This window comes from Chrysoperla carnea, chromosome 1 (assembly GCF_905475395.1).
Source record: "Chrysoperla carnea chromosome 1, inChrCarn1.1, whole genome shotgun sequence".
NCBI lineage: Eukaryota > Metazoa > Arthropoda > Insecta > Neuroptera > Chrysopidae > Chrysoperla > Chrysoperla carnea.
Genome location: NC_058337.1, coordinates 55,296,860 through 55,315,282, shown reverse-complemented (window position 1 = coordinate 55,315,282; position 18,423 = coordinate 55,296,860). Strand labels below are relative to the sequence as shown.

The following is an 18,423-nucleotide window of genomic DNA, read 5'->3' as shown; positions in this document are numbered from 1 at the left end:
AGGGAACCATCGTTGAGTTGCATGTCGGTTCACTACTATCCTGTGTGTCTACTACCGAAAATACAACATATGCAAGAAAATATACCTCTGAATATAGTAGAATCTCTTTCTTAAATATATCAAAAAAAGTGCGCTAGTTTCACTAAATTGCTATCTTTTTGTATGTTTTGTTGTAGTGAATGTGTTATCTAAAAAGTCTTCCAAATTCACATATGTATCTTAAAAGTGTTCCAAACAAACAAAAAGATAGCAATTTAGTAAAACTAGCGCACTTTTGAAGTTCAAAGTGCTGTAGAATTTTATTATTGATAGCTAGGAGGTCCTAGGCCCAAAAATGGGCCCTGGGATGTCCCAAAAGCATCTTGATCAATATTTTCAGTTCAAGATGAGATCAAATATATCGGCTGACGGCAAAAGTTGAATCATAGTTTACTCTAACAACGTGTTTAATTTGGTCAATCTAAAATAAGTCTAACCTCGAAAACTCTCCACTTTTTCGAGGTCTGAAATTATCTCAGAAGATGGGATATTGAGCAAACTTAAAATGGATGGTATTTTTAGGTTATACTGACCTAAATCTACAAGAAGTATTTTGATTTTTTTTAATAATTGTATTTTTGGGCCTACAAAGTCAATTTTACGGTTTTCCGCAAATGGCTAATTTTGGCGCCGTAATTGGCAATATTCAAAAAAATCCAAAGCGAGGTGAAACAGCATAAAAACCGTTATCTTTCCCGGCATACATTTAATTTTTAGAGTCTAACTCGAACACGAAAAAAAATCATTTAAAAAAATGGTAAAAATGGGCATAAGAGGACGTACCTAGGTGCAAATTTGTCTGATAAATGTTTTGATCTGACCCCACTGTTGAAAGCTAGGTTCAAGAAAACCGATATTTCCATGTTCAATTCAAATTAGCGCTTAAAAAAGGTCATATCTTTTTTCCTGACCTCGGGAAGCAAAATGGCCCAAGAATTCGTGACCAGCGCAGAAAATTACCTCTTATAAAAGCCAGCCATTTTCAGCCATTCGCAAAAAAAATATCAACAAAATATAAATATAATGCTGGTACTATGGAACTTTTTGTTCCTTAGATGTTCTTTTAAAGCTTTAAAAGAAAAAAAACAAAAATTTTTGCGAAAAAATGAATAAAAACGCTATTTTTCAATTGAATTTATTTGTATGCAAACAATTGGTTTCTAGAAAATTGGGCCCTACATCTTGTGGCTGATCAAAGAACCTCAAAGAACAAAATTAGCTTTTTAACGTCTAATAATTTTTAATCCGACCGCAATCAGCTTGACGGAAATCGAAAGGGTGAAATGGCCAGGGTCCGGGCTAGTGGACCTCGGCAGGTCTATTATGTGAGCACCTACCTCCAGAGATTGAAACCACTGTTGGCCTGTAACCGACAACAACACGCAAGCCATATCTTTTCCCGTTATTCTATTGGCCTATCAGCTCGATTTGGGATGTGTAGAATTAATTAATTTTTTTTAAACTAACTTCTAGCTGAACTAGAGACATGTCAGTAAACACATTTTTTTAATGTAAAATTTAAGGTTAAAAAGCAGGGGACGATCTTGCATTCTTGTGACCAGTGGCCAGTATTGAACGAGATATCATATCAGATATCTGACTAATTATTTTACTTTTTATTTCATTTAAAAAACGTGGTTTATTAACAGTTATTATTTTAACAGTTAATAATAATTAAGCTATCTTGTGGTTTGATAATATTCTTTTAGAATAAAAACTGTTTACATTAAATTGAGATTAAGGTATATAATAATTAAGGAAAATATATGTATTGAAAAATATTATTGATTGACCAGCAACCAAAATTATAGTTTACTATCTATAATAAGCGTAATATATGATCGAAATGCAGAACATTTGACTGGTGGGACACGGAACCATCAATGTTATTTATTAAAAAGATATATAAATTTAGTCCCACGCTGAAATTTTAATAGGGATGTCAAGTATATTTTTTTAATAATATGGCGAAAAGCCGGAAAAACAGTTACTTTTTTATTTTTTATTTTACATAACACACTTCATAAGTGATAACATAACTGATGAGTTATGCTTTTACAAATGATAACATAACTTATGAAATTTATATTAGTAATTATATGTAGTTTAAATTATTATCGTAAATAATAAATTACAATATAATTGTTACTATTATAAAAAGAAATTGAAAAAATAATTTCTTGTGTGTTTCTGTGTTCTGAGCTCTATTTCAAAGTTGAGGTTGGAACGAACTCAAAATTTTATAGGTACCATTTTTGGTACCCTCAAAAACATTAATCACATCAGGTTAAGATTTAAGTGTGAATATCTTCCATCTTCTGTGTAGTTTATCTTGAGAACCAATCGATCGATTTCATTTTTTTTATCATGTTGAATAGAGAATTTTATGTCCTTTCAAATGATGCATAACAAGGTTGAGAGCACCATTTGAAATTTCAAAGGTGGGGTGGCTAGGGGGAAGGGGTGGAACTTAAAATCTCTAGGAACCATTTATAAACTTCCCCCTCGATGTTTGAATCGACGTGTTTTTACTCAAAATGATAATCAGGTGAACAGTTATAAGGGTGGATACTTTTGAAATGATCACACTGTATATTACGCTTACTATTGATATTAAACTATAATAGTATAATTTTAGTTATTTGATGCTGAGTCAATAATATTTTTCAACGCATATATTTTCTATATTATATCTAATCAATCCCTATACAATTATCATAAAAGATGCATTTAACTAGATGGGTCATATCCGCGCTTTAAATATGTCACCAGCTCTTGGACTATTGGTAAGTAATATGCACGAGTGAATTATATACGTATTTATATTACTTTTAATAAGCGAAAGTTATTTTTTATGTACTAGTGTTTGGGGGCACTGATAACCTTGAACTATATTTATTCACGATATAATTTTTATATTAATACAAATTTGTAGTGAACTTTAAAAATTATTAATAAACGAGATAACGGAAACTCGTTGAAAATCAACGACATTGTTATTTAACGAGACAAATTATTGTAACCATCGAAATGGCTGGACCACCTTTTTGGAATCATAAGCGGCATTACATACACCTGGTATAGCCATCCTGACTTTTTAATTGCTGTCGTTCATAAAATAATCTAGGAAACTTGTAAGAATATTGAGTTTGATATTTTTTTGCAGTGTACGTGATTATATACGATAAACACACAAAATTTTATCCTAAAAACTTTTTTTACGCTTTTTCCATATTAATAAAAAAAGAGGAGGTTGGTCGTCAATTAAAAATTTTGAATTGATCATATCCCCTTCCAATTTAAAATTTTGAAGGGAATGTAGAAAATACAGACTTCATTATTCAAAAGACTTCAAACTGTTACACTATGCAAATGTAATTATAAAATTCTGCAAGGTTTTCGAGATGTTAAGATTAACTAACTTTTGGGCAAAATTAGTCATTCAAATATAAATTAAAAGAAAATATCAGGGTGAAAGATCATTATTGTCTTCATATAAATCTTATATACCAAAAAAAATTAAGGGGACGGAAATTAATTCAAATTGGGGGCTCTTTTATTTCCTCCTTTACTATAGAACAGCTTATTTCCTCCTGCAGCAGACAATTACAAAAATTTTCCATTTATTTTCTTTTGAATTAATATAAAAGTTTCCAACTTTGTAATCTATTTGTGTTGAGAGCATTGGACATTCAACTGAATTACACATATATCTATGTCTACGTAACATATGATGTCATCCTTTAGTATCACTTTTAAAACATCTTATTTTTAGGATTCCGTATGCCATCATAGTTGTGAGTTAATTTAAAAAAAAAAATAAATTTATCAATTTTAATTGATTAATTAATTGCACTAAATTAATCAAAATTAATTTATACAATTTAATTATTTAATAGTTTATTAACTTAATTTTAAAATTTGATAACACTGTTTACATTATATTTATTATGTGATCAATGTTATGAATAACAAGTTGTATCAAAAATTGATTTGGAAAACTTAACATTACTTTATTGTAGGAAAAATAAAACTGAAAACTATTTTTTTAATTATTTTGAGTATAATTATTTTAATTATAACTATTTTGAGTAATTATAATTAGTCAAGGCTATTTTAACCATAGGTCAAATGGGTTAAGATGCAAGGATGTTTTCTTTTGTAATAACTTGACGCCGAGCCAAAAAAAAAATCGTATGAAAAGTAACACTGTTATTTGAAATCTTTAATACAATACATCAACAAAATTATACAAAAAAAATAAGAAGTGAATTTTTCAAAAATTTAACTTCTTCGAATAATTCTCTTAAATTTCAGTTATTTCTGCGTTGGATGAAAAAAGCCGCTTCTTTCTAGCATGTGCAGAAGATAAGAGGTAGTGTTTAAAGGTGTTTTTTTTCATTTTTGGGATTTTGCGTTAGAAAAGTTTACATTAACAAATAACCCTGTTAATCTGAACTTGTTCCACACGTCGCGTCGAATGGGACAAACCCGAAGTTTTTATCATGAATAGAAATGAAAAGGATTGTTTTTTAAATAGTATAATAGTTTTTTATAACAGGTATAAAAAACAAATTCTACAATTTGACATAGGTTTAATCACTATATATTATGGGCCAAGTAAGTGTGTGTTTGGAACAAAAATGTGTGGTATTCATATTCTTTACAAATATGAATACCATCATTCCTGAAGGTTTTCATCAATAAAACAGACACCCTGGAAATTTTACAGTGGCCTCTTGGATCAGTATTTAAATAAACATTATTGAAAATAAATAATATAGTCGAGTAAATGTGCAACGCTATACTATAAGTATTCATTCGCCTAGAAATAGAAGCACACAATATCACGTGATTCCCAAAGTAAACGATGCCTTCTATACTAAATATTAGTGATGGGACGAATATTCGCATTCACATTAGCATATATTCGCGAATTTTTTAACATTCGCATTCGCAAAAAACGGTGCGAATGTTTTTGACAAAAAATCATCATCATTTTGTATTCATAAATTGCAAAATAGCCCCAAACTTCACAAATATGTACTTTACTCATATTTTTGGATCACTTTTTAATCCGTGTTAAATTTTATTGTTGGGCAAATGCAATTATAGTAAACTAACCTCAAATTTAAAAAAAAAAACTTAATTTTGTTTTTAATGGACTAATATAGTTTGTTTTTAATGGATTTATACGACACGCTTTTACGCTAATGAAGAATTTTATGCAATAGCTTGACCCGTGAGGAAATCCGCTTTCGTGGCTACCGTAACCCATGCTCTACCCTGTACTTATGACTAAAAACAACAACAAATTTCGTAAAAAAGTAGTGAAAAAATCAACAGTTATTAAATTAATATTAGGAGAACATGTTTTAAAAATTCTTTCATTTGAAATATCTTTCCAGTTGCTGATTCACTGTTTAATGATGTCTTCAGTATTAGGAAAACATTTATAAAAACCATTACATTCGAATTATGTTTGTCTGATACACTTATTATTTAACTTATTTAAAATATAAGATATTCGTTAAAAATATAGATTCGTTATATATAGAGATTCGTTAAAATTATTTCATATTTTTTTAGCCTGTTTTTCCTAAGCGGTACAATTTTAATCCGTGAGTATATTTTTGGTCAGAAGCTAACATGATAAGCTTGAAAAGGAGGGGTGAATTATGAAATTTGATAAAGGAATAAGGAAGATAAGGTATATATATAAGGTATATATGTATAATAATATATAAGGATTAATTAAGTTAATAAATTAGAATTTGTGAGCGATTCATTTGAAAATTAACATTCGCATTCGCTAATATATAAAATTCAACATTCGTCCCATCACTACTAGATATCATATATCTTTGTATTTTACCACATTTTTTTTATTATAATACCTCAATCAAAAAAAAGTCTTCCACTTGCACCACAAAACTGTGTTTTTAATATGTCATTTTAAGGGACTTTTTTAAGGGTGGCACATGTTTAGAAAATTTGATAATCCCATTAGTTGATAATGATGCAACACTCGTGGTAGAGCGTACAAAAATAAAACTTATTTCAATAAATCGACAAAGCTTTATAATAATTTCTGCAACAATAACATAATTAAGAAATAAAATCGTTTTCAAGAAAGTATTAAATTCAATATTATGAATAATTAGTAGTAGCTACTAGTAGACCAATAAAAATAACAAAATTATCTGAAATTCACAGATAGCTATTATAACGCAGCTATTTTCTAACAACGAATTTAAAAAAATTCTAAAACGGGAGTTCAAAATTCGCAGTATTATTCCTGTCAACAAATAAACACGTGTTTCGTACTCTTTCAAAAACAATCCCTTTAGAAGGTGAAAAGAAGTAAATAGTCTAAAGTCATTTTCAAAGTTTGAAATTTATTCAACTTTAAAAACGAAAAAATTAAGCATTCTTATGCTTTACCGATCAAAATCATTATCAATGGGGTGCGAGCAAAGCAGCTGACAAAAACTATAGTATGTATAAATAAATAACGAAAATTATCAAAGTGAAAAATAATATTATTTATTATTAGAAGAATATTAGATAGAACAAATCAGTTCAAAACTGCAAATAAACTCAAATTATAAATTTTAAAATCCAAATTCCAAACGTAAACGTAAAAATAATTTTTCAAAGATAAAGGAGGTTTTATAACCTTTATATATTATTACTCTAACAAGTTTGTTCCTGTCCTATCCTTATCTTCCTTAATCAAATTTCATGATTCAAGCCTCATTTTCAAGCTTATTATGTCTAGGTTTGACAAAAAATATACTAACGGTCTAAAAATGTACCGCTTAGGAAAAAACACGCTAGACAAATAATTTGAACGAAAAATGCCATAAAAAATAAATTTACTAGGCTAACATGTTAGTTTTTACAGATGCTCTCCTAATACTTTAGGCATATACTCAAAACATTAATAGGCAAACATGTTGCCTTTTACAGATGCTCTCCTAATATTCTAGACATATAATTACTATTTTTAATACATGTTCTCCTAATATTAATTAAGAACTTTTGATTTTTTTCAAATTTTTCTACGAAATTTGTTATTTGTTGTTTTTAGCCACGGGTTACGGTAACTACGAGAGCGGAATTCCACACGGATCGACCTAGTCATGATTTATCTTAGGTTTTGAACAGATTTTTCTAAAAAAAAATTGATGTCCCCAAAATAATCATAATAAATGATGGATAAAACTTCTTACTTCGATAGTTTTCTTTATCAAGATATTGACACGTGTTCTGGGTTTGGAATAGCAATTCTAAAAACAAAAGCTTAATTTTTTGCCTTTTTCTATCTTTCTACAAAAACTTTTCTCTCCCCAAAATTTTCTACATCAGTTATTTTTTGTTCATGCAAGTTTTTATTGGTCTATAGAATTTTACGACAAATTTAAATTGAATTAGCTAAAATTAAGTACATTGTATGAAATCATATCGTATGATATCATTACGTCACCAAACCGTTAGTAATGTGTGACTGTGAACTATGATGTACTTACTGTATTTAGTGGTGAAAGCAACGAGTAATTGAAATTGAATTCTAAAAGTACACAATTAAAAAAATCTAACATCAGATTATGTTATGGTGTGTGTAATAATAATAAACATTAAACATAGAACTAAGAAACGTGGTTTTGCATTAATAAAATTTGAATCGCTTCATCGTATCATCATGATGTAGCTTCATTTCATATTTCATTGTTTTTATACCCTGTTTACATGTAATATATGTCAAGGTATATTAACTTTAGATCCAAGTTTTTAACGCTTAAAAATATTGATAAATAACCTAATTAGATCATTTTCGGTTGTCCGCCCATCAGCCCGTCTGTCTGTGGACACGATAACTCAAAAACGAAATGAGATATCAAGCTGAAATTTTTACAGCGTGCTCAGGACATAAAAAGTGAGGCTAAGTTCGTTAACCACATAGGTCAATTGGGTCTCAAGTCCGTAGGACCCATCTTGTTAACCGTTAGAGACAGAACGAAAGTTTAAATGTAAACAAGTGAAAACAAACAATTGACTGAGTTAATTGTTGAAATACCCTGTATAGAATGTGTTGAATGTCAGTACTTGTTTTATTTTTTTTAATAAGTTAGGAGAATTTAAAAAATCAATTCAAGTATGGCGGCCTTTCAGTCGCCATTTATTTGGTTTTCGAAAATTTTCTAAAATTTTTTCCTGTTTTTCGATACTCCACAACACCACCAGTTGAAACTATCTGTAAATTTTCAACTTCCTATCTTTTATAGTTTTGGAGAAAATGGAGCCCAAAATTTTGTTCTAATTTGCAGCCTCACGGGTAAACAGTGACGTTTACAAAAAAATGTCTAGCACAAAAATTGTTTACTTTTTTATAAGGAACAGTTTTTACAACTAAACTTTTGTTGTTACTCTAATATTGTTTACAAGTTGGGCCTTACGGACCCAAGATTGACTGTTTCTCATCCACGGACTTAGCCTATCTTTATTTACGAACTTAGACGGGCAGACAGACAGACAATCGAAAATGGACTCTTTAGGTCTAAATACTAGGTGGACAAAATAAATTATTAAATATCTAAATTAACAAGTCGAGTGAAAAGAAACAATTGACTGAGTTAATTGTTGAAATATCCTGTATAGACAGTTTCAATATCAGTGTTTGCATTATTTTTTATAAATGAAAAGCGTTTAAAAAAGCAACACAATTATGGCGCCATTTATTTGGTTTACGAAATTTTCGATAATATTTTTTAGAATATTTTTTTTTGCGTTTTTCGAGAATATTTCACAAGACCACTATTTGTAGCTGTCTGCAAATTTTCAACTACCTATGTAGTTTTGGAAAATATAGACCTTTTATAGATTTGGAGAATATATGGACACCAAAATTTTGTCATATTTTGCGCCCTAACGAGTAAACAGCTATCATCACGAAAAAATGTTTCAAACAAAAGTTGTTTATTTTTTTATAATTAACATTTTTTACATTTAAACTTTTGTTCTCTCTCTAACGGTTTACAAGGCCCAATTGACCTATGTTGCTTATTTTCGAACTCTAACTCACTTTTTACGCCCTCAGCACGCTATTAAAATTTCAGCTTGATATCTTTTTTCGTTTTCGAGTTATCGTGTTGGTGGACGGACAGACCGTTAATGGACTAATTAAGTGATTTTATGAATACCAAAATTCTGTTCGTAGCATCAATATTTTTAAGCTTTACAAACTTGAGTCTAAACTTAGAATACCTATATACATATTTCATATATACAGGATATAAAATTAATTATTTTGCGTGTTAAATTTTTATTCTTAGTAAATGAGAAGTAACAATCAGTAGGTAATTTTATTATTCAACTTTTCATTTGGATTATTTTTAGATTTTTTTGTAGAAACACTTAACCGTTTATACAATGATTTACTGAATCGGAAAGTTATCGGGCACAAAGTTCATATCTTATTTTGAAAAAAAAGAAGACAGTAAAATTTACTAAACATAAAAGTCTGATATTTACTACGCATAACATAGACGCCTGAGTAAATTTCAGCAAGGATGAATTTCATAATTAAGTTGAAGGTAAATTACCTGCATTGAATATAAATTATTTAAATTTTTATGTTTAAAAAAAACTACTTAAAGATGGTTTTCATATAAAAAGTATGCACCGATTTGTAAAAATTATTATTCAAGTTTTCTAATTTGAATAAAACTACTTTATTTTCATATTCCAAGGTCGTTTAAATTCCATGAATAGGCAAGAATTAATTCCTTATTATTCTACAAATAGTTTTCAATTAAAATATTTTTTGTTTATAATTTACGTAAAAGAAAATCACATGCGATAATTTTTTATTTTGTTTATTTCACCATTAATATGTGCTTTTAAGGAGCTTTTATCTAGATATCTAATTGTAAATTTCAAGACATGTTAAAATTCATATTTAATACGGGAGAGTAACTACCGCCATATCAGCCGTATCAATGATAGAGAGTCCCTTAGTTAAAGGACCCCGGTTGAGCACTTGCGATTTTTCCGCAAGTCCGTGACTAAATAATTTTTTACAAACAGCTGAATCGAAGAGATATAAAATGAAATTTTCAAAGTTGTTAAATTTTTACAATAGACAATAAAAATTTTATGAATAAAAGTTCCCTCCCACTTCCATTATTTATGTTACTGCGGTTATTTAATCCTTATAATATGTATAATGGGGTATTTTACTATATTTGAAAAAATACTTCAAAATGTTGATTTTGCTAATAAAAAGCCACCAAAAACTTATTTCGGAAAAAAAACACACGCTTTCTTGCCAAAAACTAAAATTAAATTTTAAACCTTTTTTAAACTGTCAAAAACGCGGGCATCCAATTTGGTGACGTAATATCGGTATCATTATACGAAATAACACAGATAAGTTTGACAGATATATTCATAGACAACTAATTAAAATAAATATAAATATTTATTATCTATGGATATCTTATACCCAGCAGTCTACATTGAACTAACTGATGGTCTATGGTTCAGGGCTTGTCCGCGTTTTAGGTGACGTGATATACAATTTAAAAATTACGATTTTTAATTTTAATATTATAAAAGAAAAGTATGCTTTTACGACTCGAAATCAGAATATTTAAGTATATTTTTTTTTACATAAATTTGAACTTTTTCAAATTTCATAGTTTATTTTTTTCACTACCGAAAGTACCCTCTATAGATACTCTTTATACACCGAGTCATTCGAAAAGAGAGGACTTATATATTGAGTATTTTAATTTGTGCTATTTGGTACTTTCTTGGTAAATTAATAATTTAGTTAATAATTTAAATATTAATCAAAAAACACAATCATAAGCCAATCAATAATTGCAAATTGGTTAAAATGCAATATAAATATTTTACAGTGTCATAAAATACTTCTACTCAAAAATATTAACCACTTTTGCAGTCAATTGTTGTACCTTATACAGGCTGTCTATGGAAGTGTATCTATATATATCATCCAAAGTTTTGGGCTATGGGTAAAAATATTAATCATAGAAGAAAATTTTAATTAAAAACAAGTGAAAACAAACAAATGACTGAGTTAATTGTTGATATATCATGTATAGACAGTGTTGATTACTCTATCACATTACACATATACCTATATGTACATGTCACACTACATAACTGATAATCCCATATTAATTAATACATACTATAAAGTTTGTATCTAATGTGTGCCCACGTGAGTAAACAATGATGTTTACAAAAAAATGTTTCAAACAAAACTTGTTTATTTTTTATAAGGAACATTTTTTACATTTAAACTTTTTTTCTATCTCTAACGGTTTACAAGATAGGTCCTACGGACCCAAGACCCAATTGACTTGTGTTGCTCATTTGCTCGATCTCACTTTTTACGTCCTGAGTGCACTGTAAAAATTTCAGCTTGATATCTTTTTTCGTTTTTGACTTATCATGTTCACAGACGGGCGGACGGATGGATAACCGAAAATGGACTAATTAGATGATTCTATGAACACCTATACCAAAATTTTGTTCATAGCATCAATATTTTTAAGCATGCATTTGAATACAAAAATTTGATAGATATTTTTTAAATTTTTGTTATACCTACCCAACTCAACGTTAGGGTTTTCGTTTTTATATTCAGATTGGGAGTAGATACTGTATTTCACAGTGTTTACAAGTTGTGAATCGACGTTTATAAGATTCAACATTTGTATAATATTATTTTTCGACTTAATATTGCTCGAAAATTATTTGTAAATTTACCTAGACAGTTTAAACTTTTTTATGCAGATTCCTATGATTATCGACGTCCCTTAAGGTATAATTAAATACTTTTCAATTTAGAGTAATTGTATTCAAAGACATCTATTTACATTGTATTTACATAGCTAAAGAATAAAAATGTAATATTTGGAATCAAGATGCCTCGAAACATAAAAATCCATTCTAAACATCGAGGCGGAAAACTCGACGGATTTAGGTGAATAACTTTTTCTATATTGCATACCTAAAGCTAACTTTTTTGAGTTAAATTAAATTAAAAACCAATTTTAAGAATTAAAAGTTTTAAACATAAGAAAATTTATTGTGTGTTTTGTAAGTGGTTATAAATGATTGTAATATGTTATGAATGCAGTGGCTATGCTCAAGATAATTACGTTGAAAATCGAAATGTCGGCATCGGCGGTATAAGTATAAATATTACATATTGTGTGATTTTAATTACATTTTTTATTATAAACAAACCATTAATGGGACTTTTGTTATTTGAATAACTGTAACCGTTTCATTCAACTCTTCATTCATTTAAAAACTGTTTTTAAAACTCTCAAACCAATTTAAAATTTTTTGTATCATCTAAACTGAGCACTACCCGGCATCAAAGTATAATGAACTGCATTCATAAGTTTCATTTATACGTTCGAGTGCAAATCTTTTAAACATATACAAAATGTGTTAAAAACTATAAATATATTAACGTTAACAAAACTTTAATAAATTCACGCAAAAAATCTTTTAGAACTTCTAAAAATAAATCTATTCAAAAATAAACATGAAAAAAAATCGTTACGCAAAAGTAAAATTTCTCAACAACAATAAAGATATTTCGAATTATTTTTTCTAAGGAAAACATACCTGATCAAGAGGTAATCCTGTCCATTCGGATATAATTGAAAACCAATACACCCCATGATAATTATCATTCGCTAATACAAAATCTTCTGACATATTAAATATATTCCATATAAAAAATTAAAAAGAATTGTTTTTTCTTAACTATTCAGTCGAAAACACAACAATACAGTTATCACGTTTGTCGCGTTTATTTATAAAATAAAAGTCATTAATAATATTGAGATTTGTGTAATACACAGACAAACGATTATGACAACATCTCTAGTCCATGAGTTTAAAACCACTACTTGCTTGCTTTTGCTTTTATATTGGTCTAGCTAGAGTACTAGAGTAGGCAACAAGCAGCAGTTAGCATCATGGTAGCTGTCAACATAAACATCGTGTGTTGCGTGCGATATGTGCGACATCAAACGATTTGATGTGTAACTAATTATAATTAACATATGTATTCAAAGGTGTTTTTGATGAGGTGAGTAATTCCAAAGTCCAATCATTTTAGTTCGTTCCACTCAATTTGATTTAAATTCTGTAAAATTAGAGAAAAAATTCATTTACAACAAAGCTTTAATTGAAAATCGATGTGTAAAGGATGTTATTGGAATTAAAAACGGATTTGATTTTAAATAAATAAAATAGTTGATTATTATTCAATTTATATTTTTAGGATGTTTATGAAATTTATTGAAAATTTATCGGCATACCCCTTAGTCTTTAGAATTATTGAATGAAATTTTCATAAATTATATTCAAAACCCGCACTCCTTCAGTTTGGTACTACTTTTTTTAAATGTATCACTTTCAAGCATTTAAATCGTTTAACGTGGAAAGAAAGAATACGCCTCAGTATATGTTTCGCAAAAAACATTTGCTGACGGACCTGCCTTTTTTTCTAAATTTACCGCTTTAATATATGTATATATACATATATATATATATATATATATATATATATATATATATATATATTTCTTGTGGTAAAAAAAGTATGAGGGTACTAAATTTACAAAAGATTAAATAAAGTAAAAATGCTTAATTTGAACTTTAGAGTATAATAAATCAATATATTGTTTTGATTTTACATTCTTTTTTGAACCTTGTGTTATGCAGGTATATTTGAAATAGATAATTAAATTGAACCTCGACCAACAGCACTAAGTTCTTCTGGACAGTTTCGCAGTATGTTAGATATTAACTAAACTGCCGAGTGATTCAATTACGCCTGGCCGATAATATTTACTTTGACGGTTTGGCTCCTATTTGCACAAGCGTAAATGTATACCACCTCCAAGCGTTTAAATTGCTTTATCGCCGAAAGATATAATGCAGCTCGATCAGTACGTTTCGCATTAAATACTTGCTGTCAAACCGTCAGAATTCTGACATTAAACGTACGTTTCAGACCAATGTTCTTTATTTACGTAATAAAACTGATAATGTGCCGGCGTAAATTTCTCACATATGTGGTTTGAAATATATTTATTCAAAATTAATAATTTTTGCCATAAAGTTTATGACGTTACCTTTAAATAAACGTTTTACTTTTTAACAAATTTTGATATTTATTTCATAGAAAAGACAATTTAAATTATAAATTAATTTATACGAAATACAAATAAGGGCCATAAATTTTTATTAAATAAATTATAGCCAATTAGCTTTTGTGTCGATAAGTCTATAATAAAATGTGTGGTCTTTATATCCATATCCCTCTTTTGAATAATCATTTGTAGAGGATGTTCAAAGAATCAAGTCATATATATAATGTTGGTACTTACATTATAAATACTTAAAAATTCTACTTGAATATTTTTTACACAACCAAGATTTACTTTTATTTTTTTTACGTTTGATCATTTTATTTGCGGCGACATTTCTTATGTGTTTGTTGTGTGTTTTCAAACGACAAGCATTCTTGATTTCTCTCAATTTAGTATTAAAACCATGAAGCTTATAAGATTAAAACCATAAGAACGGCTTTTATCAGGTTAATAAGAATTAAAAAATTAACTTTCCCTACTTTTGTACCATTTTACGGTTATTGTGTTATTTCGCAGAATTTCACGCAAAAAGCACGAATTCTAGCAGCCTTTTCGACCTATACAGGATGCCGATGATTTACGAATACTCTTCTTTTTTTTTTTGTAAATTTAGCACCCGTTATAAATTTTTCATGTAAGAAAAGATAAAGTATGGGGGTACTAAATTTACAGAAACTTAAATTATGTAAGAACGCTTAATTTTCATCTTTGGATGTACAAAAATCAGTATATTGTATTGAATTTTATTTATATATCTATTTATCTATTTGATAAATTTTTTTGAACCTTGTGTTATGCAGGTATATTTGAAGTAGCACCTCATAAACTTTACTATCGAAAATATTCGATTCGATTATACCTCCCTTCCAATGCCCTTTATTATATTATTATTCAAATTTTAAGTGCTCAAAAGAAGAAATTTAAACCGAAACCTTATTCGCATATCGTGTGAATCGGTGAATTGAATCTTATTGTGAGTCTAATCTGAGATTCACACAAGAAAACTACAAAAGAGTGGAGTTAACTCTAGATCTCGGGCAATAAATTCGATGGGCCCATTACACCCGGCACTTAAATTAGCCTTTTTCCTGTGAAAATTCAAAAGGATCTGCTAGACGTCAGCACTAGTTGGATGGGGGTTACATTTAGAAGCCTTTTCCGTTTCCGTATGACAGAATTTAAACCCTCTTCAACACTAAATCAACATTAAATATGTATATTGAGTTAATTGAATGTATTTTGTTAGATTCCCAAAGATCGTTAAAAAATCGTTGAAAGCGTAAATGTGTTGAAGAGGATTTAAATTCTGTCATACGAAAAAGACCATACTTACAGCTCCAAACTACGGACTGTGGGAACAATACTTAAAAAAAAAATATTGTGGAATAGTTTTACTAATAAATATTTATTTTGTCAATTAACAAATATAGACAATTATACTTTATTACTTAATAAATTTTAGGTTCAGTTAAATTAAACATAGGTAATACAGAGTGGATTATTGGATATCCAGTTAGAATGCTATTTGATTCAATATTACAAACCAATGTATTTTATAGAAAATACATACATAAATTTGCCCATCACCATGGTTACAATGATCATTCATATAAGATTCATATTATTATCAATGACAACTGTAAGAGTTTCATCTTTTTATACCATGTATATATGAAATATACATAGTATTATAAGTTTAGTCCCAAGTTTGTAACGCTTAAAAATAATGATGCTAGGAAAAAAATTTTGTCATAGGTGTTCATAGAATCACCTAATTAGTCCATTTCCGGTTGTCCGCCCGTCCGTCCGTCTGTGGTCACGATAACTCAAAAACGAAAAAAGATATCGAGCTGAAATTTTTACAGCGTACTCAGGACGTAAAAAGTGAGGTCAAGTTCGTAAATGAGCATCATAGGTCAATTGGGTCTTGGGTCCGTAGGACCCATCTTATAAACCGTTAGAGATAGAACAAAAGTTTAAATGTAAAAAATGTTAAATAATAATAAATGTAAAAAATTAAACAACTTTTGTTTGAAACATTTTTTCGTAAACATCACTGTTTACCCGTGAGGGCGCCAATTAGGCGGAAATTTTATAATATGTGTACAAACTATACACTAAATGTCGGTCGGTAATGCAGAACACTATAAAGTCATTTACATATGTACTATACTTGATTATCAGTTATGTATGTGTCACATGTTTGTATGTGTAATAAAGAAATCAACACTGACTATGTATGGTATTTCAACAATTAACTCAGTCAATTGTTTGTTTTCACTTGTTTTTTTTTTTTAATTTCTGACACAATACATTAGTTTATTATATTAAATAGCATTACAACTGCACATACCCTTAAGCCTCACTCTGTATATCGAGTCTTCAAAAAAATATCGAAAGACCCCCTCTCTTCTCTGCATTGATTTCTAGAATTATGGTAAGAAATTGGGAGAAATATTTGTTGCTTATAAGAAAAATTTTTATTAAAAAGCATATTGCTGCCCAACTCATCCAATTTAAAAAACTATTTTCTTTTTAGTTTTTCTTTTATATTCTTATCGATTTGAACCGATATTGAGTTTTAATCAAATTCTTGAATTTATAAACAAATAACACATATGTATGAGTCTATTTTCTCCAAAGCTCTCAATATTCGAGATCAGAGTAGTTCGATAATTTTTTTGAAAAGCCTATATAGTATAAGCAGTTATAGAATTATTCATTAGACAAAAAAATAAGAAAATAATATTTTATTTACTTTGTCATGCTTATAATATATTATAATAATTGGTGCAAAAACCTTGGAACTTTTAGAAAAACGTTCAGTATTTTAGTATTGATAAGTGTAGTGATAAGTGTAGGTTTTCTAAAATGTGACGTTATAATATTGCCTGACAATATTTTTCTCACTGGTTAATTTGAATAGGATTCCCTTTCAATTTAAGTACTCAAAAAAAAAAAAACAAACAAAGAAAAGTTACAATTTGGCTTAACGGTAAAACAGTCTTGGCGTATTTTACATGGCGAAAAATTTATTATCGCCGTCGGAATTCAACACGAGCGCATACAAGTAAATTTAAACAACAAGAGCACAAACTTATGGACCGACAGGTACTGATTATTGATAAGGAAATTAGGATTATTATAATATTCCGAATTGCTTTAAAAATCTGGAGAATGATCTGTAACGCCCTGAAATATATTTGAACGTTTTGAAAATAGAATAATACCATAAAAAACAGTAAATTTTTTAGTTAAACGAAAGTAACTGGTAATGTAATTGCCTTAAATACAAATCAATAATTGTATACATAATCCGAAAAAAACCCAGCGAAACGAATGTTTGTTTATTGATTATTTTTAACTTCTACTTCCGTTTTTGCAAAAAAGGATAAATTGAGTAAAAAAAATTAATACTTCCAGAAATTTTGTGTTAATTAATGATCTAATACAATCCCCCCATCAATTTTATCGTCGTGTATATAGTTATGTCGTTAAATTATCAGATACAGTAAAAAACGCCAATGCCTAAGGTTCGTTTATAACTGCTTATATATATATATTTCTGTAGTGTGGGCTTTAGCCATTTAAATAGAATTTTACAACCATTTTTTACAACAAATTTTACAGATCATTAATTCACCAATAAAAGTTTTAAATAAAATTTATAAATCTAAAATTAAAAACAATCGACTTAGATGATCCATAAACAAAGTATTAAAATTTTATAACCGAAATTAATGGTCTTAAAAAAATTAAATCATTTTTTGTTAAGATCAAATTTTTTATTATAAAAAATCGTCTCTCACATATAGAATCACGATCTACACTATGGAGTGTAGAGTTTACTCTACACTCCATAATCTATACATACAAATTGTTTATATTCCCATGTTATATTCAAATCACAGACATCTGAATTTAAAAAAATAAGACCAACGTCGTTATGCTACCATATCCTCACGTGTTTATAATATCATTAAAGAGACTTCGTTTATCTATATCATAAACATATAGGGACGCGATATGATTGCAGCCTTCATGGTGGGGACATTGTTTTACACCATTTTCAATATATTTTATAAGTTTATAATTACGATATTTATGATTCAAATACAAAATAGTTTTAATTTGTGAAGACATAACGAATTTTTTAATATATGAATAACAT

General features: G+C 28.5%; 1 protein-coding gene across 1 annotated transcript in view; it reads right to left on the bottom strand.

Moving 5' to 3' along the window:
- The window catches only part of LOC123291130 (lysophospholipid acyltransferase 1), a 32,336-nt gene extending 19,196 nt beyond the window's left edge, over nt 1–13,140 (bottom strand). The window contains exon 1 of the mRNA XM_044871596.1: nt 12,715–13,140. Within this exon, the coding sequence (XP_044727531.1) occupies nt 12,715–12,807 (93 nt within the window). The 5' untranslated portion in view covers nt 12,808–13,140. The remainder of the gene's footprint in view (nt 1–12,714) is intronic.
- Between the last annotated feature and the right edge of the window lie 5,283 nt (nt 13,141–18,423).